Source organism: Leptosomus discolor, chromosome 13, assembly GCF_034619465.1.
Source record: "Leptosomus discolor isolate bLepDis1 chromosome 13, bLepDis1.hap2, whole genome shotgun sequence".
In the NCBI taxonomy this organism is placed as follows: domain Eukaryota; kingdom Metazoa; phylum Chordata; class Aves; order Leptosomiformes; family Leptosomidae; genus Leptosomus; species Leptosomus discolor.
This window is the reverse complement of record NC_141403.1, coordinates 17,882,168-17,904,791: the sequence shown is the minus strand read 5'-3', so window position 1 is coordinate 17,904,791 and position 22,624 is coordinate 17,882,168. Positions and strand designations below refer to the sequence as shown.

General features: G+C 42.8%; 1 protein-coding gene across 1 annotated transcript in view; it reads right to left on the bottom strand.

The window, feature by feature from the left end:
- DLGAP1 (DLG associated protein 1) overlaps positions 1-22,624 on the bottom strand; it is a 138,665-nt gene that overhangs the window by 10,965 nt on the left and 105,076 nt on the right. Inside the window, 3 exon segments of the mRNA XM_086472754.1 lie at positions 2,736-3,154; positions 14,030-14,121; positions 17,343-17,716. Of these exon segments, the coding sequence (XP_086328880.1) occupies positions 2,736-3,154; positions 14,030-14,121; positions 17,343-17,716 (885 nt within the window).

Here is a 22,624-nt window from a genome sequence, read left to right as displayed (position 1 = left end):
TTCGCACAAGGGCCGCATTGTCTGGAGGAAGCACGGATCGTTTTACGCGGAGCGCCGGGGGGACGAGCCCTCTGTCAGCTGCCATGGCATCAAGAAAACCTCGCTCATCACACGTTCTCGTTATTTTGTTATCTGGCCAAACACACGCTGGGGATGTCAGGGTGAAAACAAAGGATGCGTTCCCTGCTCTGGTTATATTTCATTAGGAAAAGCAAAGCAACACACCTCTTCTGCTCCTTTCCTCCCTCTCTTCAAAGTTTGCAGATGTATGAAAACCACATATTTCAGGGCAGGGTTTCTAACAGCCAGGCTTTTGTTTCTGGTGCTGCTGAGCGGGAAGAGTGGCCCTGGCCATATGCTTTTCCTTGGCACCAGGTAAAGCGAGGCGTGCTGAGCTGCAGCAGAAAGCAGAAAGCCCCGTGTGCTCTCTGTGCAGCTGCCACGTGCCAGAGTGGTCCACGGCATCACACCAAATCAGTACCTCACTAGTGGCCATAAAACCCAGGTGACCCCTTTCCTCCTCCCATTTTCAGCAACCATGAGAAGTGCCAGTCAGAAAACTGAAAAGGAGGAATAATCCAGAGGACACATGCCATGTGCGCTGCAAGGAGGCATTGGCAATAGCCAGCCTAACCACTCCTTTATCTTCCCCAGAACTGACTTCTCCCACCAATTGCTCAAAGAAGAGCTCTTTAAAACTATCGTGTATCAAAGACACCAAGACGCCAAGAGAAAATTCTGTATACGGATATACACGTTCTGCATGTGTCAGCCTTGTAAAATTCACTTCATGTTCTCTTCCCAAAGTGAATAACTACTTTGGTGCATAAATGAAATACTTGTAGGTTTTTCTATTATTATCAGATCATAGAATTATAAAATCACAGAATGGTTTGGGGCAGAAGGGACCTTTAAATACCATCTAGTCCAACCTCCCTGCCATGAGCAGGGACATCTTCCACTAGATCAGATTCCTCAAAGCCCCAACCTGGCTTTGAACACTTACAGGGAGTGGGCATCCACAACTTGCCTGGGCAACCTCTTCCAGGGTGGGAACCCTTATCATAGGAAATGTCTTCCTTATGCCCAGTCTAAGTTGTTGTGGCAAAGAGAAGACAAGTGGGTTTTGTGGCTTGGACTTACAAATGTTGTGTATTCCTTACTTGTTATGTGTTCACACTTCTTTTTCAATCTAAAATCTCTTAGTTCATGGGGTTTATTTCTTGCACGCTAACAACAGAAAACCTTTGTGTTCTGATACATGTTCCTAGAGATTTTTGAATGTATTGATGATGCAAATTTAAAACGAGGTTCAAATATTCTAAAACTTGGGGAATGTGGATTTGCTTTGAAGGCTAATCCTTCTGTATTTTTGCCTCAGAAGAAATCGTTAGCCTATTATATGACAGAAATTTTGTAGAAATAGAAAACATTAACATACCTTAATGTTAAGGTTACCTCATACTTTCCATTAGAACTCAACTTCCAGTTGCTTACAACAGTGTCTAACTTCAACTATCTAGACCAAACTTATCTATGCTTATTTCTTTCATTGGGTTGCATGGAAAGTTCCATCAGACACAGATATGCATTTCTAAGAATTTTTTAAAAAAATATATTTGCCAATGTTAATTCCTTTCCTTCCATAAATCAAAACTTTCACATCTCAAAAGAATTCTAGTGCCTCCCTTCTTGAAAGGCTAGAAATTTGGAAGAAGCAATCCTGGAGCTGAAGTAGTAGTTCTTGCTTTGGTAGGAATTAGTTTGGGGGTTGGAAAAGTGTGAATTGTATATCCAGGAAAATATGCTTAGGTGTGCTCAAATTATATGATATTGAACTCACTATATGCAGCTGCTCCTTAGTGTTTTTTGCTTCATTCACAAGGAGCATGCTCCTAAGCTCACAGGTTTACCTATGTCCAAAAGATGACAGCTGTCAATAGTACTGCTCCTTGTAATGGAAGTAAATGTAAAGAACTTCCATTTTTATGGGGAGAAACAATTCTGGACAAGGAGGCACATGTTCAGCTCTTCTTCCCTAATTAGAGTGAATGAATAAGATGTGAGCTACCCAACCCTTCTTCCTAATGAAGGCTTACTAGACATTCCTATTACCTTAGAAGTGGGTTAATACTTCTGGCAATAGTGACAACCGAAATGTAGTTTGCATGTGTGTGTTTTTTATCACAGAATATGGAGAGCTTGTTCTACCAGGAAGATCAAAGAAGAATGAGAACTGCAGGAGAGATGAAGGGAGGCTGGAGAGGGTAAGAGAGGGAGAACAACTTGGAAGTACAACTGAAATCTCTTCCAGTTGGGAGAAGCACCTGAAGATTCTGATGCCAATCACTACCTAAAATACGAATTTAATGAAAAGGAACTAGAATCTGTTCAATTATATTCTAAGGTTATAAGAAATTATTTCAAATAGAACAGTTAAGAAATGGTAATACTACAAGATCCCTAACCACGATCTCCTAATTATCCGTTGAACTATGCAACCCCAAAAGAGCTAATACCTCTGGAGTTTCAGAATGCCAAGCATTTGCATTCCCTGTCAACTTTAATAAGGATTATTATATACATACATACATACATACAGTCCTTTTGAGAATCATGAACATAGCTTCATTAGCTAAATAAGAAGGGGCATGATGCAGAATTCATTGGAGTAAATTTGACTTATATTAATTTTTTTTTTTGTGGTTTCAGTATTACTGTACTTAGTTACTTACTGTCCTCAGGTAGGTTGTTTTCCCGTTCTTCTCTCTCCATCTGTTGGCACCAGCCCTCCATACGATCTCTCTCTGCTTGAAGTAGCTTCAGAAACCAGTGGCCATCTCGTGGGCACACTGACCTTTGAACAGCTTCCAGAGGATCTTCGGTGATAGAGTCAATCCAGGGGTCAGGAGGAGGTAAAATTGATGGATCAAAATCTGTATCAAAGTCATCATCCACTGCACATGCATGGTAATGGTTTCCTGACCCTTGTATGCTAACGGTAGAGGTGCTTGCATCTCGGGAAAATTGTCTTGATATTTGTCCAGAACACGTATTGTCCTCTTGAGGGTCGATTATTTCAAAGTTCTCATGGAAATCCAGGTCTGCTTGCACAGCTGTTGTTACACTATTAGATCGTGTAAACCTGCGAAAGCTTTGGAGAGCACAAACATAAAACGTTTAGAAAGCTTTTTCTAGGTAACTTGGTAAGAAAGGACCTATTAAGATTCTGCCACTCCTCTTAAGACTGGCAGTCAGGGCTTTCAGTGCTACACTCAGGTGCTGTTTCTTGAAATGACCAGCATAAACTTCTTTTCTCATTGCAACAAACAAACGAACATCTCCCTTTTTTTCATGCAAGCTCACTGTTTATTGAGGCAAGTACCCCTAATTGTTGTGTGGTTTAACAAAGCCAGAGGCTAGCCCAAGAGACAGCTGATAGTGCCAGTAGCTCAGGATTTTCCGTTACCAATTAATGAAAAGTTAAAGGGCCCCAATTTTAAGAAGTGGCTTATCTTTCAACTTTTGAAACTCACAGCCCTTTGAAGTTACACACCCAAACTCACAAGCCACATTTAAAAATCATACATGTGAGACTCATAAGATAGTAATACCACTAAGTCCACTATCTACATAATGTTAAACATTCCACTTATAAAGAAGATAAGTATTTTTAAGACAGATAAGTATTTTATATTTCTTCTTCATAATTACTCTTCATAATTAGGTACCTGCTGATACCACTGCCGTCTCTCACAATTTTATCGCCCATTCCCAGTGTTCAGACACTTCACGTTCAACCTTCAGTTTCAAAATGGTCATCTCTTTTTCACCAAAGCTAGCTTTCTCAGTCACTGTCTACGTTACCTGCATCGTGATGGCTGCTACCCTGTAGGTAGCTTCCTTTCACCTTGCATAGTTTCCCCATGTTGGAGCCTCTGAGGGCAAAGAGCAAACCCTGAGGGTAAAGGCAAAAGCAGGGGAGAGGAGGTTTGGGCCACTGGGTTTGGGTGGTGTCTCTTTATGTAAACAGCACTCCCAATTCTGCAGTCCAAGGCATCTGAGGTGAAGATGCCGACAGAGAAGGAGCAGAGGGAAGTGTAAGGAGCAAGAGACACCTAATGCTGTTGCAGGGGGTGGTAGCGAGAACAGATATGACAAGCAGTAAATTGTGGAGGGAATGAGTCGAAAATCTGCAGGCAAAATGAATACAGAGCGTTGGGGTAACTCTAGAAACTGATGCACGGAGGAACACAGGAAAATAAATGAAGCAAGCATCTGCCTTGCCCCATAAGGAGAAAGAAGGTAGAACCATAAAGTAGTTAACGTGGACGTTACTTAAGTTAGTAATACTTAGGCTTCAGAATTAACAGTTTTAAACTGAATAGGGACAGATTCCCACACCTTCTTACTAATCCAGGATGCTTGTACACTCATGTAACTGGTTAGTTCGCTTCTAATTTGTTCACATCTCATATTTACTCTTGAAACAAGTGTTAGGATCCATTTCCCTGTGACATTTTGGCTATTTTGGCCTTACCAGTTCTATTTTTTAGTTTGAGCTCAAGCAGCAATGAAAATGCTGAGGAGACAGTGGAGCTGGATGCTGGGCACCATTTCACTCCCTTTCATTTATATTCCACCTTCCACAGAAAAGCAAGAGCTGATTAGACCAGTGCAACTGACAGCGAAACTTCGCCAAGTGTATTTAGTCTGCAGCTGGGGAGGGAGCAGATGGAATGATGCTGAGGGAGGATTTCATGTCCTGTATACCTGATGCATTCAGATACCTCAGGAGGAGTAGAGCAGACTTCAAGGAGGGCTGATAAAGGAAATTAGTGCCTGTTGATCTGGGGCTTTGAGAGGAGCAGAGTAAAGTAGAACAGGAGTTGAGAAGGGTCCTTCAATTAAAAAAACTCCACCAATTCCTCTGCAGAAGAAAGCTCAAATTAACTTATCGGCCACACCAATCCCTGGAAAACTTTAAGAATAGATTGTGTGCATATTTTGATAACGGCCCAGAATACAAACATTTTAATGTAGTGCCTGCCGCTTGCAGTTCTTTTGAAACAGGTGTTGTCAAATGATGTGAAAGTCACAGTTATGCCAATGTCGTTTTGCACAATACGCACCAGCAAACTGAAAAATATGAGGCGAGCAGAACTCTCAGCTCGGTAGTATTTACCCTTTTGCAGAGCAAAGAATTTTGCTACGAACTGATACAGCGGAAAAAAGTTCAAAAAGGAGGACAAAGATCGTTGGAGATATGGTATGGTTTTCATAGGAGGAAAGACATTTCTTGGTTTAGAAAACAGATGGCTGAGGAAGGATAGGAGAGACCTACGAAATCCCAACTAGGTGATGTTTCACTGTTTCTCAGAGTGCAAGAACTGTGGGGAGGAAGGCAGCCAGCTGCAAGGCTTAGAGGTCTAAAGATTTCTATGTGGTGAAAGGAAGTATTTCTTCACACAATGTGTAATTTAATTGCTACAGGATCCTGGGAAAACCAAAGGGAAAAATAGGTTCAAAGAGAACCTGATCAAATTCACAGGAGATAGGTCCAGGAAGAGCTATTATACAGATGTCATATCTGGCTTAGGAAGTCCCTGAACAACAGACTTCTAAATTGGGAAGGTCTACTGGGATAATTAGTGCTTTATACACACCCTTTATTCTTTTCCTTTACACACACTCCTTTATGCTTTTCCTAAGTGTCTGCTTACTGGTTCCTGGCAGAGAAAAGCTGCTAGGCTGCTATTGGTGGTTAGAAAGACTTTAGCGTTACGCTGACATCACAATGAAAATCTTTTGGTCTAGTCTATGCTAGTTTTTTTTTTTTTTTTAAATGGCTTTAATTTGGCCACCAACCTAACAAAGCCCTTATCTGCACTGAAGTGTGTGCATGCACACACACACACACACACACAGAGACTTGTGTGCCCACATAGGCACATGCTCACACAGGATTTCTTTTCAGTCATTTAGTCAGGGTTCACTGACAGCCAAGGCATTAGTACACACTGTATTCTTCCACACCTTCCACAGTACATGAGAGAAAAGCAAATGCCTTAATCCAGGCTTGTTCTTCTCCATGCCCCTACCTCCACGTCACAGCTGCCTTCTGCTTTCCCCAGTGCCCTAGACTCCGATATCCTTCTGTTGCAGATGACCATTTGTATTTTCAGTGAACACCCTGGCTTTTCAGTGTGCACCAAATCCCAAATGTGAATACGCCAAGGTCTACCTGCCAAGAGGATGTATTGCTGGAGGCACTACATTTCACAGCTTTCAGGAGTATACTCTTATTGGGTTCAATATGAGCTAGTACCACCAAAACCAGACTCTGCTCAACAAATAAAATTGAATGACCTACTTTTTTTGCCTTTGTTTTATCTATATAATAGTATGCTACAGGCTTGCTCGACAGATTCTTGGCACTGGATTCTGAAACCTATCTGTCTTCAAAAGAAAAACAACTTGGCAATAGAATATAGCATCAGTTCAAAATTAAAAAAATACTCCCAAGGAAGTGTATGTTGAATGAAATGGAAATGCAGGAAAGCACCCACTATCTGCCCACCTCCAGCATATCTATATAAAATGCCTAATAGATGGTAATTTTAGTCTCTGACATAGCTTCCTCACTCACTTCCAGGATGTGTTACTCTTACAAAATAACATTTGTGTCCCACATGGGCCTTTTTTATTTGCTCTCAGCTAAAACTCCATACCACAGGAGAGCTGCTGAAGCTAATGCCTAAGATTTCACTATTTCTACACATACAAAACATCCACAGGTCTACCTAAAAAACCCCAAACAAACAAACAAAAAAAGTTTTCCTAAGTTGCTGGTAATCATTAAAAACAGAGATTTGCTTCTTCCTTTGCTTTCAGGCTTGGTCCTTTTGTACTCAGTTGTGCCCTGCAGGCACAAGGTGTAATAATTACAGCTTCAGAGAAGTGCAGCAGATAACTGCCCTAAGGTGCAGAAAGCCATGAAACCTCAGACTGGATAAACCAGTATGGAAAACAACAGCATGACGTGTTTTGAACAGCAACAGCAGGGTCACTTGTTACCATTCAACTCTCCACTTCTAAGTCTTCTTTTGCTTTCTTTAGAAAAACATGTTTACATTTCAACTCAGAGAACTTCTTTATTTTCTAAAAAAACCACAAAAAATCCAGAAAAGATCTAGGTTTCAAACCAACTGATGCATGGTGAGTCTCAGAGGCATTTAGATGAAACTCAGCCTGCCTCACTGTACCCATTGGCTGTACTCTTTCCTGATTGTGGGTTCTCTGCTAAGGTTGCAGCTGCTGTCAGTAGAACAAAACAAACTGCAGAAGGAGTTAGCAGATATGATACCATGTCTTCTAATGGCAGGATCTTTGGCCGTACATCTTCAAGCTGCACAGTCTTGTGTGCTTTGCTCTATCCCTCCCCCCTCTCCCATTCATATAGACTTTTTTCATCACCGAGTCTTAGCAGGGAAACTAATCTTTTATGGCAATGTTAGAATAGACTATTTCAGTTGGAAGGGACCTACTAGAATCTTCTAGTCCAACTGCTTGACCAATTCAGGGCTGACCAAAAGTTAAAGCATGTTGTTAAGGGCACACTTTTCAAACACTGACAGGCTTGGGGCATCAATCACCTCTCTAGGAAGCCTGCTCCGTGTTTGATCACCCTCTTGGTAAAGAAATGCTTCCTAATGTCCACTCTAAACCTCCCCTGGAGCAGCTTTGAAGTGTTCCCATGCATCCTGCCCCTGGATACCAGGAGAAGAGACCAGCACCTCCCTCTCCCCCTCCCCTCCTCAGGAAGCTGCAGAGAGCAATGAGGTCGCCCCTCAGCCTCCTTTTCTCCATACCAGACAAGCCCAAAGCCCTCAGCCTCTCCTCACAGGACGTTCCTTCCAGCCCTTTCACCAGCTTCATTGCCCTCCTCTGGACACATCAAGGACTTTCACATCCTGCTTAAACGGTGGGGCCCAGCACTGCACACAGTGCTCCAGGTGAGGCCGCGCCAACGCTGGATACAGCGGGATAATCCCCTCTTGCCCTCATGCTCTGTTTGATGCCCCCAGGATGGGGTTTGCCCTCTGGGCTGCCAGGGCACACTGCTGCCGACCAGCACCTCCAGATCCCTTCCTGCAGGGCCGCTCCCCAGCCACTCCTCTCCCAGTCTACACTTGTGCCTGGCATTACTCCATCCCAGGCGCAGGATGCAGCATTTGGACTCGTTAAATTTCATCCCATTAATCACAGCTTAATGCTCCAATCTGTCCTCTGCAAGGTGTCTAGTCCCACAAGAGAGTCAACAGCACCACCCAGTTTGGTATGATCAGCAAACTTGCTAATGGTGCATTCAACTCCTGCATCCACGTCATTGATAAGTACATTGAACAGGACTGGCCCTAGAATGGAGCCCTGAGGAACACCACTGGTGACTGGCCACCAGCCAGATGTAGCCCCATTCACTGCAGCCCTTCAAGCCCTGCCCTTCAGCCAGCGCACCATGAACCCAGTCATCCCACAGCTGGACAACTTGTCCAGAAGGGTTCTGGGAGGGACACTATCAAAAGCCTTACTAAAATACAGAAAAACTACATCCACTGCCTTCCCTTCATCCACTAGGTGGGTGACCTTGTCATAGAAGGGTATTAGATTAGTTAGGCAGGACTTTTCCTTTGTGAACTTATGTTGACTGTGCCTGATAATTGCATTATTCTTTAAATGCCTTTCAATAGCATCCAGTGTGGTCTTCTCCACATTTTTTCCAGGAACTGAGATTAGACTAACAGGTCTGTCGGTTCCTGGGTCTTCCCTCATGCCCTTGTTGTAAACTGGAATAAGGTTGGCTAGCTTCCAGTCAGGAGGTACCTCCCCAGGGCTCCCAATGCCTTTGGAAGATGATTGAGAGTGGTCCTGACATAACATCCGCTAGCTCCTTCAGTATGCTGGGATGAATGCCATCAGGCCCCACGGACTTGTGAATGTTCAGCTGATGCAGCTGGTCCCTTACAATTTCTGTGTCCAGACAAATGGATGCGAACGAAGAAAACAATATTCCTGCTCCAACCCCACTCCCCATAGCAGCTCATCTTCGTCTATCACTCAGAAGCCACAAGCCATGCTTGTCACACATGGCACCTGAAACCTTCTCCCTGTCTCCCCTGGGATCCCTGAGGGAAAGGCAGCAGCCCCCTGTGCGCTCAGCCTCCCTGGGGATGCCCCATGATGCCCTTGGGACATGGGTGTGGAACAGGATGAGGCAGGAGTGGGGTGAGTGGTGCTGCTTCGGTGGCTGTCTTGGCATCTGCAGGTCCTGGGTCCTCTACTAATAAATAGCAATGCCAACATTTCAAGTAATGTCCCTGCTGCCACGCTCTGCCCAGCTTCTCCCTCTTCCACTGCCCATTGCGATAGTACTGCAACACAGATCCCAGGTCATGCTTCAAGAAGGAGCCCATTGTGCTGAGAGGGTCTGGCCCCAGCTAAGACTCTATCAGCATGGGCCCAGCTCCTCAGCAGCGGTCAGGTGAGCTGCGGGTGGGAAGCTGAGGCCTTAGTGCAGCCAGCCTGCCGTCTCTCCCAGCCATTAATCAATCAATTAATCTCCATCCATCAATCCCCATTGAAACATGGTGGGACTTCAAGCGCTCCTGGCTCTTCCTCCCCATCCTGCACCGCCCTGCTGCCCCCCGGATATTCATAAGGTATCTCCCCTGCCCTTTCCAGTGTGTGAGGAGCACAGCAGCGCAGGGAGGAGGTCACGCTACAGAGACCATCCTTGGCAAATACACACCCTGTGCTGGCCAGGTCTCTCACCAGCAGAGTTTGCAGAAGACTGAGGATCAAAGCATTCCTGGGATCTCTCATCTTCAAATAAACCTGTTCTAACCTTTGTGTGCTGACACTTTCTGGGCAGCACTGGAGGGAATAGCTGGAACAAGAGGGGATAACACTTTGTCAAGGCCTAGCACATAAGACCAGGTTAGGGCCCTTAGCTTTAAACAGGGAACACTATTAAGCCTTGCTTTTGAAGCTGCCTCTCCTTCTGCATACCAGCTCAGTCACTTGCAGCCAGGTTAGAACCACAGAATCATGGAATGGTTTGGGTCGGAAGGGACCTTTAAAGCTCATCTAGTCCAACCCCCTGCAGTGAGCAGGGACATCTTCAACTGGATCAGGGTGCTCAGAGCCCTGTCTAGCCTGACCTTGAATGTCTCCAGGGACAGGGCATGTACCACCTTCAGAATTTCTCAGTGGAATGGCTTCCACTGTGGAGAACACAGACAGCCGGAAAATGCTGCAGACAAAAGCCAAGGCAATATCAGTCCCAGCTCAGATTAGCCAAAATACAGATTTGAAGGTCCTGCCCTAAAGACTGGAGAGTTGAGAGTTAGAGTTAAAGCATAGGACTGGTCTGACCCTAAAACCTGAGTGACCAAACCCAAAAATTTAAATGAAAAAAAGAGACATATATGGCTTCATATAGTAACAAAACCCAAAGATGTGTTTGGTTTTTGGTGTGGGTTTTTTTTTTTTTTTTTTCATTGAAGAGACAGAGGAGGTTTGTGTTTTTTGTGTGTGGTTTTTTTTTTTTTTTTTCCCAATGTTACCCTATCACCATTTCAAATCATTTCACTTTAGACCCAAACAAGAGGTATGGTGTGGTAAACCACACTTTATAGCACACCAAGAGGTGGGGGCACCTTCCCTGGCCACACAGAAGCCAGAGAAAATGGAGAATAGACTATCTGTCTATGGTCTTAGTCTCCCATGGCGGTGTTCTTACTTCAGAAACTAGCACTGTTTCAGCATTCTTAAATTCTTGTGATGCTAAACCAAGTACAATTACCAACTGATGGTACGATTAGAGCAATAAGCAAGACAATTTGGGGGATGAGGATGTAATAGGACGAGATCTTGTGGCAGACAAAGTAAAATACAAGAGAGACTAAAAGCTATGGGACTGAGAGCCCCTTGTTCAATAAGGATGTCTGCTAATTGGCCTGGCACAATATATGACTTCTTTTCTGGTTCAGTAGAACGGGTTGACTTCCAACAACTCAATTATCATCTGTAAGTGAGGAATGGAAGGTGGTCCCTTGAGGTCAAGAAGAAGTCACAGGTATAGAGAAAGGACAAACAGAAATGGACAGAAAAGGAAGTGGCCTGAGATTGCACTTATCAGCTTCATTAGATACACATTTCAAAATTGCCCTGGAAGGGGTGAGCCATGTGAGGAAAGGGGAGGAACATTAGGGTTTTGTCAGCATCATGAGGGAGATTAGGTGATAAGAGAGCAACTGCAGGAAGATCATGAGGTTGAAAGAAATGCATACCAGTTTTTTTTTCACAAGAAGGACTGGACAGAGGTACCCCTATAAATGCCAGAAATCGTAGAGCTGCACTTAGGGAATGGGTACAAAAAAGATTATGGAGAGCAGGCTGCATAAAGAACTGAGGATAAGATAAGTAGTGGTGATGGATCCAGTTGTAATACGGTCAGGTAGCGGTAGGCACATTTATCCTTTGAGCAGTACAAGAGGAGGAGGAGGACTCAGAGTCATTTGTCTTGGCAGGAAGCCCAGGTTACAGAGAGTGATGAAAGGTCTGAGTGGAGATGGAAGATGGAAGAGATAGAGCTGTCCTCCGAAGATGCTCTGTTTTTGAGCTACCTAGATCAAGAAACGGAGGCAAAATCTTTTGCTTACCTGGCCCAAGCACAGAAGCAGGAATATTTAAAAGAAGAAGAGGTAAGACTCCTTAGTGTGAGAATGGCAGTCATGTGAGGTGAGGGAAAGGGGGAGGAAAGAGCAGGAAGCAAAGAAGAGGAGTGAAACAGATTTTGTATTGTAGGTTTTCGGTGCATTAAGCAAAAAGCTTTCTTGTTTTAGAACAGTGCACTTAATAGCTTAGAGTGGCAATGAAACGTGATCAATTTACTGCATTTATTCTCTTTGCTGTGTCATCCTTCTCTTCCTATTTTATATTTATTTAATATTTCTGAAGCCTGGAAGATTTTAAAAAAACATTCATTTGTCAAACATTCAACTCAAAAGGGCTTTTCTGAGGCTTTGCAGATGTTATGGTGCAGAGGCAGGGAAGAATACACTGTATTTACAATTCTGTTCCTGAAACAGATAATCAATACATTGTGCTCTGCTGTGTTTAAAAAAAAAAAAAAAAACAAAAAAAGGAATATGAGTGCCAAACTGTGATGATAAGCCCTTTGTGTCTTGAGTGCACTCATTTTCTAAGGATTAGGGCTGTCCTTTATCGGCCAGTTCACTTCTGAAAGTCCATGATAGATTGCTGCTTGCCGTCTGCTCCAAACAGCAGCAACCTCAACTTTATCAGCAAGGAAATCCCCAAACACAGCTGTCAGTAGGTAATGCAGAAATATCGCTTTCTCAGGGCAGACCCTCACAGGCAAATCTTACCTTTTTCTCTAGAGCAATAAAAACTGCAATAGAAGGAGCACTTTGGAAGTAAGGCATTTACAAACAGCCATTTCTTTCTTTCTCCGTTGTTTTGTTTGGTTTTGTTTTTTTGAGGGGAGGGGGAGGGTTGGGCTTTTGGGGTAGTTTTTTCCTTTGTGCTTAGGCTGAAGGGAAATGGTCCTTCAGCATCTATTCTAATGTGCTCATTTATCTAGTGCTGGAAGAGTTGTGGGTAAATGGGGCTAAGGTCTAACACATAAGAAATGTCTGCCAGCAAGAGCTGTTTTAGCAGGTTAATGAGGAACTTGGTAACAGCCTATCCGTGTCATTGCAAAATCACATTTCTTTTTGCTGAAATCATTTTAGCCTTTTAAAACCACAGGAAAATACTCTGCTACTTGAAGGGGAGGTTTTGTTGAATTGAAAATGGTGTAGATAACATGTTATTTTTGAATATTTTTAGCAGACGTAGGAAAAAAAACCCAACAGTGTGAAAATGGGCATCTCCTCTACTCACTACTGCAGTCAGCAGGCCAGAGGAGGGCAGAGGGCCCTAATTTTGTCAGCTCAGATTTGCTGCACCCAGGATTTCTCTGGAGGGATTGCAAGGGCGACTCTTCCCTCACTGAGGAGCGATACTGCCCCGAGTATATGGTACAGTGAGTTATCAACAAAATGGCTCCAGGATCCAAAAGTTATGCTGTGCCCGAGCGGCTTGCGAAAAACGGACAACGACTTGGGTGAGTGCTTGGAGCCACAGCACCGGGCAGGCCAGCACGCTCCAAGGCGAGGGGAGAGTCCGGCTTTTCTTCAGCCACTGAGTCCAGTTTTGGGCAGGAATTAGGATCTGCAGTTGTGGTCAAGCACTCAGAAACTTTTTGTGTCTGGGAAGTGCTGTGCACAGTTATGCTGCCCTGCAACGTAACTGCAATTTGTCATCAAAAAGAAACATAACCCTTAAAGACAACAACTGTTCCAGGGCGTTGGGTTTTTTGTTTTTATTTTTTTTTTTCATTTTTCTTGGAGCAAATTTGCTTACTAATTCAGGCTACACTGCAGATCGGAGTGAGAAGTGAGTTTTACAGGCTTGCTTTTTAATCTCAACAATTTTTGCAAGGGAGCAGTTGTAATGCAGAGATGTCTGAGTGAGATACCTGAGCAAAAGCAATCAGTTTGGCTCTGCCACTGCACTGCTCCACGTGGCTGAAATTATTCTGCTGAAAAACAAGGTAAACTTCCCCATCAGCTCCATGCTGCTGCAGCCATCTCAAGACAATACTCCAGCTGCATTACCTTCTGCTGTTTAGGCAGATTTTTCTGGGGAAAAAGAGCCTGTTAAAAGTATACTGATCTTCAAAATACATGGCACTTTTCTTCCAGTTCCCCTGCTGTTCCTGAAAAATCCCTCTGAGAAGTAAGAGCTACAGCATTTATAAGACTCAGCTTCTCAACTGGGTGATCTAACAATTCATCCTGGAAGCAGGTTTATATGGTCATGTGTGCAGGAACTAGTGTTCTTAAAAATTAGTTGCAGCATAATTATTTACTTTAGAAAAACAGTATTAACTTCTACTCACCACTTCTCCTCCTCTACTTGAACTCCTATGGACTGGAACTTACTGGTTGCTTTATTTTCACACGATTTGGTGGATTCTTCAGCACCATCGACCTTAAAAAAAAATTAACCAGCTAATCAGAATGCACTTTAGCAGAGGTACCACCCAGCTAGTTACAATTTCTATGCATGATAACTAATAAGTGCCTGCACATATAGCTTGTACCATAAGTACCTTCATCTAGTCAGATAGTTTATCAGCAGTGCGCCCATTTCTGATGTTATTAGTGAATACTCATCATTCCTGTTAATCTATAAAATATTTCTGGCAAGACAACATTCAGCCTGCAAAGTATGGATAGAGTTTATCCAGTATTTTATGGAGGCTGGATGCTCACATTTGCCAGAGTAAATCTCTGAGCAGCTGTAACTCCACTTACTGTGCTCCACCATTTGTTTGATTTTACCTGTTAGTCTGTATGTGCATGCGTATGTGAACTCATGTCAAAATTATGTATTTATTTGGTTTAAACGTTAATGTCCCGAATCAGAGCACTGTACAGATAAGATTTAAAGAAAGCAGATGTAGCTCTTGGATGCATTCTCTTTACCTCTTCATCATGCAAACAGGTGGTCCCCAGAAGCACAAGCAGGAACTTTATACTACCTCTCAGTTTCCATGAGGAGATTTATAACAATGGTATAGAGTTAAAATTTAACCACAGATGTGTCTTTGAGCAAAACTTCTGGGTCCAATCAGTGTAGGTTAATTCCCAATGATATTTATGACATTGTTAGTCATACAAGAAAAAAAAAATTGCCAGCACACAGAATTTTTGGATCACAGCAGTGTTACGAAGTGACCTGTGGAACCACTCTGACCCCAGATGTACAAAATCTCCAGCTGTAGTTAACATCTGTTTCACCAGTGAATAAGCTTGTTGTTGAGAGCCAACTGAACAGCCGAGGCAGGAAAGTGCCCAAGGAGGGATGGGAGTTACAGAGCTGTTTAGTGAAGTGAGGTACTTACCGGATACTGAGGCTTTTGGGGAGACAACTACACCTTAAATCCCATAACTGACAGAGAGGAGCAACCTTTTCATGGAAGGGTTTTTCTTTGCTATACATTGCTTGTTTGCCAAACAGACTTACAGCAAAGGCTTGCGGTGTCCTAAGGGTGACTGAGGAGCGCAGAGGACCTGCACAGAGGTCCATCACAAGCACACATTAGGTTTATTTGTCAGAGGAAGAAGCAAATCAACAATATGCCTCCGGCTAATGCAGCTTGCCTTCCTCTACAGAAATGGGCCAAGCTATACTTGAGGTGTATACCTGCTCTGAGTTCAGTCTAAGCCTAAACTAGGTCCCTTTACCATCAGTGGAAAAAGACTGACTCCATACTGCCAGTCAGAGGGCTGACAGCCTACCTACCTAATTTAGGGCATTTGTTTCTAAGAGAAGTAATTTCTGGCAGCAACAACTATGTTATGGTATTTCCACTCCCACACTACCCCTTCAGCTGTACCAGCACAACTGCTTGTGCAATGATGCTGCAAAACAGACCAGACAGTGGACTAGCAAAGTAGTTTTCTTTTATTTGTGAAGCCTGTCTGACTCTCAAAATCTCATCGATGGGCACAACTGGGAGGGTGGCACGGTGCACAGGCAGGACTCCTGTAAGGCTGCGTCACTGCTGAAGGTTTCGCTTCATGTAATCCCAGCTTTAGGCACCTCCATTGGTTTGTACACAAAAACTACCCTGGAAGCCCCTCACATACCATCCCCAAGCAGCTTTCAGATATGATTGTGTTGGTCATCTGTAAATTTCAAAGTTTTAGAGGGAGATTGTCAAAGGCTTGAACAGCATCTGGGACTCTATTTTCCTCAGATCTCACGAAACTGGGGCCCCTATACTTCTCAAAAGCAGCACTTGTTGCTTGCAGTAACACTACCTTACCAAGAGACAGCAGGGAGATGGTGTCTCACAAGCCATGATTCACATTACCATTGTTCATTCCGGCTTCCACAAACATGGAAATTATTTCTTTCTTCCCGTTATTTTGCAGGCTGTTTGCATGCTAAGGAGTCTTCGTTACTTTGCTCAGTGAAATGAGGGATTACAACAATAAAATAGCACCTTAGGCTTGGCTGGGAGTGGGAATAAGTAACAGAAGAGCTCTCTATCCCTGTCCCACCTGGATCTTGCTCCTATGTTTAACACGGAACATCAGCCCTTTTTTCAGAATACACCCAAAACAAACGGCTGTGAAGCAAAAAAAGGCTACAACAAAGGCAGTGAACTGAACCCACAGGCAATAGCAACTACTGCCCTTCCAAGAAGAAGTAAGAGTAAAGTCATAGCTTCTCCAGGAGCTTTCCCTGGGATGGCATACTTCTACACAGTGCCTCTCATCATATCAGGCTGATGCAGAGATTTCATGGCAAATTCTTAGCCTTTGCTAATCAGATAAGCCTGTCCAGGCACATAGTGCTGTGCTTACAACCTCCATCGGCAAGGAAAAAAAATCATGCCTTCTTGTGAAGAGTGATAAGCTGTGGATTGCTATTCTGTTTGCTTGGGATTCATCTCCCCTCAAAACCTGTGTTGATTCTCAGTTGATTGAAAGTTAAGTACTTTGTTGCAAAAGCTAAGCCTGCAAGCAGATAGTCCTATGCACATTCTTTTTTTTGGGGGGGTGGTGTATGGGAAAGATTAATTAAGAAAGCAGATTACAGTGGTCTAGTTTATTTGCTCTTCTCCTTTCTGTAAACAGGAGCGAACTTTGGCAGGGTTAGTTTTCTTGTTTCGTTCCACTAGAGGTAACAAAATGTAATTTTCTTTAACAAGGACAAATCAGAAGGAACTTACCCTCTGCTCTTGAGGCTGAGATAGGAACAATGCTGCCTCATTCAAGTGGCTACCAACCATTATGAAATGCATGAATAAGCAGTGACAATTAATTCAGTGAGGCTGGACGAAAATATTTTTTGGGTGATAGTGTAATGTAAATCATTGTTTTACACATTCCCTTTCAATGATTTAATTCATGCCTTTCTGACCCCCGCTGCGTTATGATTCATAGATTAATGCTCATGTGTGTAATTTAACAGAGCTGAATAACAAGCAGCAAGGGGACTTAAACAAATCCTTGCATCTAATGTTTTTACAATAAATTAGGAAAACATCATTAGTACAGCGCAGAATGATTATGCTGCTGCAATTTCTACATAGGTACCTGTCAGGAAAAATACACAAAACATTGCAGAACAAGCAGTAAAACAGATGTAGAAATCCAAAATAATGTCAGGCATATAATCCATGGCCTGTACTGTACCTGTATTCCAATAGACAAGCATCTGTTTTTCTTGAAGTGGTCCTTCTTTCTGTCTTCTACTGCAACGGTGGCAATGGTTGTGGTGGTGGTGACAGTGGCAGTATTGTTCCCTACATGTTGACTTGCAGGGCCATGGATCTGTGCATTGGCAGCTTCAATAGCAGCTGTTAGTGCCTTCATACTGTCCAAGCTCTCTGTGGAGTTGCTAAGTCCAGACTGGCTGATGATATCTCCCCTCTGTCCATGCCCATCCATATATGCATCTTGGGCAGACTCTGTGCTGCTCTGGGCTGTGATGGAAATGAATGGTTTGGTGGTAGTTCTTGGTGGGACTGGAGGTGGTGTCTTCTTATAGGTGGTAATGCAGGATGACACTAGAAAAAACATATGAGAGTTCTTGACTTATTGACGCTGCAGGGAAAATGGATGCAAATATGATCTCAAAGCATCAGTAAGTATGGACAGAATAGCTGTAAGGAGGACACTGTTAGCCAAAAAGCCTCCAAAAGCTCCAGTGTAAGTGCCATGGAAATACCTCGCTTATCAGTGTCCTCTGTTCCTGTTAATGTGAGTGGCAGAATTCCCAGTGGATGGAAAGAAATTATCTATTTGCCAGGTTCCTCCTTAGTCTTTTTAGGATTGCTTTCTCCAGTATATTTTCTGCTAACTGTTCTAAGTCCCATGGGAACAAGTCCTTTGACCAAAACGTTTGTTCTGCTCATGGCTTCCAAACAAGATTCACAAAGATGATGAGTCTTATCCTAGCTAAACTATATTTCATGCAGTTTTATTGCAACTGTTTTCTGTCTCTCTACCCTGTCCTACTGTATTTATCAAGCTTATGTGGAATTTTAAACACATTTTTCTGATCAGAGAGAGATCCCCAAATCACCCTAGGTCAAAGTCTGTTAACACTCTCCATGCTTGTATTTGTTTGTTTCCTGATACAAAATGTCTCACTTGTTGCACGGACTTCTCAAATACTTTGAAATGCTTTTTAAGCTGCTGAGGACACATCTAAAACAACATGCCTAATTTTCTCATAATAAATATAACATATCAGTTCTGGAAAAAAAATGCTTGATTTTACACACAGGGAGTTAGCGTAATGAAGTCAATGGCTAAAGCTTGTCAGTCAGTGGGACTACTTAAATGAAAGTGTAAGTATAAACGTTTGCAACAACAGAGGCTTTGATAAAAGTTTATGAGGACTCCTCTTTTCATATTTCGAAGGCCATACTTTCTTTGTAAATGCTGCTATATGGATTTAGAAGCTTTGCTTGAAGTTCCCAGCTTAAAAACTATTGGCCTGTGTATACAGAACTACATGCAGAAAGCACTACATGGAGATAAAAACATCTTCCTCTAAGGGATAGTTGGCTGCTCTGCATTACTGAAGTCTTGGAATGCTTTCAAATGAGGAAAGAAAGTCCATTAAGAACAAAAAACAATCATGATATGCTCTATTTTTTAAGAAAATAAATGCAGGCATGAACCTGTGCAAAGTTCAGACACAAACATGTTAACATAAATTCTTATTAACAGTAATCACATGGCAAGAAATGATTCATCAGATCATTTTAATTGGCAGACGTCTATGCCACCCACATAAAAGGTAACTCTACTACAGCTGTTCTGCTCTCTGTTTGCACTGTATGTGCTTGACGAGCCAGAAGCCATTATGGTATTAATTTGACTAGCTCAGATCCATATGCCTCATACCTCCCGATAGCTGTAGGAATAGCTACAGCGTAAAAGGTGTTTCCAGGGCATGAAATCACACGGGATTTTTTTAAAGGACTCTAGTATAAGTTTCTGATAACATGTCTGAACTCATGTTAGACACGTTGAATGCTAATGGAAAAAGAGTGTTTCACTAAGGTAGTGAGCGTTTTGAAACTGTGATTCACTTCTGAAGATTCAAACAGAAACCACAGCATCTTTGAGAGAACAGATGGCTAAAAATGAACTTGTCAAATTTTAACTCTGGGGAAGTGAATAGTTGATAGGGGTTAAAGGTGTTTTTTAAAGTGCTTACGACAAGACAAATATCTGGAACTAACAGAAAGGACGACAATTTTACAAAGTGGATTGTGAATTTTTTGCCATTCTTCACTTGTTTTGATGCTGCCAAAAAGCATTTCTTGTGAGTGCACATTCAGATCAATTAGCTGCTGTTGCTGCAGCACAAGCATTTACTCCGGGACTTACGGAGAATTGTGGAGGCTACTGCTTGGGTGATAACATCACAGAAATGACCCAGGTGGTTCACGGTCTGGAGAATGTTCTCTGAGTGGTGGAAATGCAAACCGAAATTCACCACTGAAGATTTCAAAACACATTTGGGGCTTTGAGAAACCTGTTCTAGCGGAAGGTGTCCCTGCCCACGGCAGGGGGTTGGAACTAGATGATCTTTAAGGTCCCTTCCAACCCAAACCATTCTATTCTGTTCTATACACATGCATATGTCCAGGTAGCGCTTTGGGAAGCTGGTGCCAAACTTGTCTAATAGAGGTTGGTGTGCAATGCTGCTTTGCAATTCAGCAAAGTATAAATTGCACCATCTAAAATATGCTAGCCAAGGTCATTGTGAAGCTCCTGGGGACATGCCAGCACCTTTGGGACATCCCAGCAAGGTACATTAAGTATCAATTTACCTACATAACAGGTAGGGAAGTGATAATGAAACACACTTGAAAAGTGCTCTTAGGTAGGAGAGGGAGAATCAAACCCAAAAGCAAGTCTTAACAACACTGGTCTCCACATCACTGGTCATCCCCCACTAGAAAGTGAGTCAATAGCAACTGTCTATCGACAGCTACCATGCACTCTGGATGCAGCAGTACAAATATAAACCGCCTGATTAAGACGTCTTTCATTCTGTTGGTAAATGTACTCAATGAGGAGTCTAATCCACAGTGCAATGAAAGATGTTTGCACTCAGCTAATTAAACCTGAAGTTATTCTTAAGAGGGGGAGAGAATTGACAAGTCATACGGTGAAATTGTAAAGAGAAACAGCAAACGTTCTTTTAGCAAGTCAAAACAAATCCTTAGTTTCCTGGAGTCACACAGCACATACTGTACAGCTCTGGAGAAGCAGAGTGTGCAAGTCATAAAAGAACCCCAGGCACTTCATTACTGGAAATGATGTAAGCTCCTGCCGCTCCTCTGCAGAAACGACAACAAAACAATGCCGGGGCCGCCGCCGCCGCTGTTGGAGGCAGCTGCACTCTAAATTTCGTGGCTGGCCAAGTCCTCCAAACGGCTGAAGCCCAACAACGAAAAGGATTCGGTGCATCAGTTTTTCTCTGGGTGCTTTCAAGAACCTGGCAACTTGTGACATGGCAACATGAAGGACCTGCCGGCTGTTCAAGTGGCTATGGTATTTTAAATGTTAAGCTGCTTGAAAAACAAAACGAGTACTCCCCAAGAAAAATGACAAAACCCTGGCGCTCTCCTTGTGCAGCCAAGAGAGCCTGAGCATTCAGTTGGTGTGGGAAGAGTGTAACACGCTGCTTTCCATCCCTGCGGGCAAAGGGGAAGCTCATCCATCCAGCTTTCCTGCAGCAGACATGGACTGCCTGGCAGGAGGACTCTGAGGGAGATGATTACAGGATCACGGGACACGTGAAAAAGATGGAGAAATCCTCACTTCACACAGAGGAAACTTTCAAAGGGTTTTGCACATGAAAGTCAGTTTAATTCACATCAGGAAATGAATTTAAAGGGCTGTATAAATTGCCTGATAAATATGTTCTTGGACATGGATCAAGGAGCAAAGTTCTGTATGGAAACTGATCTGACTGGAGAATCAAGTCAAAGTAGTCTCATTTTTCATTAAAATTGTTTTGACATGGAGTTAATCAGAAGTATCTTTTTCTGAAGAGCAAATGTGTATATGAACCCTCAGTTTGTCACAATATACACTAGCTTTTCATATTATTTTCCAGAGCACACATGCTGCTGGAGCAGGTATAAATTCCTCTCCTAGGGCATATGCAAGGTTTAATCTAGAAACTAGTTAAATCATGCGCAAGAATCCTCTGACTCCCGAAGCACCTTGAATCAGGCCCACCATTTTCAGCTGTATCAATCTACCAAGTAACGGCCTCCTTTTCCTTTCGATCTCTATCCTATTTCTCTGGCCTGCCTTTGGGTTACAGTTTAATCCCAAATACCTAGAGAAAAAGCACTTTCTCCAGATTAAAAAAAAAAAAGTCATGGTGTTTGTCCTCCTAGCCAGTATTTCCAAACAACTAGCTCATGGGACAGGAATTTGAAACAGGGAGTGTCAACCACCCAGTTCAGAAGGAAGTCTAATGATAAAAAAAATAATCCCAGATTGCATAATAATAAAGGCTTGAATTTGAATGTTTCATTATAAGAGCACTTCAGTTGTTTAAACACGCTCACTAGGGAGATGAGCCCTCAGGAACAAACATCAGCACGCAAACACAAATTTTTAGCTCAGTGAATGGGTGCTCAGAAGAACCCCAAGGCAGATTAATATTTGTGAAGAGATCAAATTCACACAGTACTTTGAACAGTTCAAGTGATGATATATGTAAGCAATATCTTTCTAATTTGGCAGTCTCATATAAACTTCGTTAACAAACACAAGAATAAATGAAAGTGCAAATTTAAAGTTAACTAACACAATAGTGTTTCTCTTGAGAAAAAGGACTGATTCCACACTTTGAAAGAGCAGCAAAGGACACAACTTGTGCACAACTAAATATTAAGGTACAAGGCAGGAGTTCTTCCACCCCGGACAGATGGATCCCAGTCTTCTGATTTATTAGACAGGTGTGTTAACAGCAGTGCCCTTGCATCTCACACAACTGCAACACAAAACATGGATGTAGGCACATCCAAGCAGACCTCAGCCTCACAACTGCAGCCCCCCCAGAGGTGCAGTTCTAAAACTGCAAACTAGTTAGACTCAAACAGATGTGTTGTTCTCTTTACCATGCACTTCTTTCCTTACTTTGTTAAGGTTTGGGGGGGAATGCTTGGAAATAAGGTTTCAGATCCCGTATTGCTATTTTTACACGAAAAAATTGGTATGAAAACAGAGCACGCATTTTCTTAATAAAAAACTATCACATAGCAGATGGCTTCTGAGGATGTAGAGATTTACTATTACAAAACTGAAATAAAGATTTTTATAAGAAGTTGTAAACTGCCCAAGGGAATAATATCAGAGTGAGTTATGGATGTCATTATCCCAAATGAGAACTACTGAAATCTATGTACCGCACCATCAGGAGTTCTGCCAAG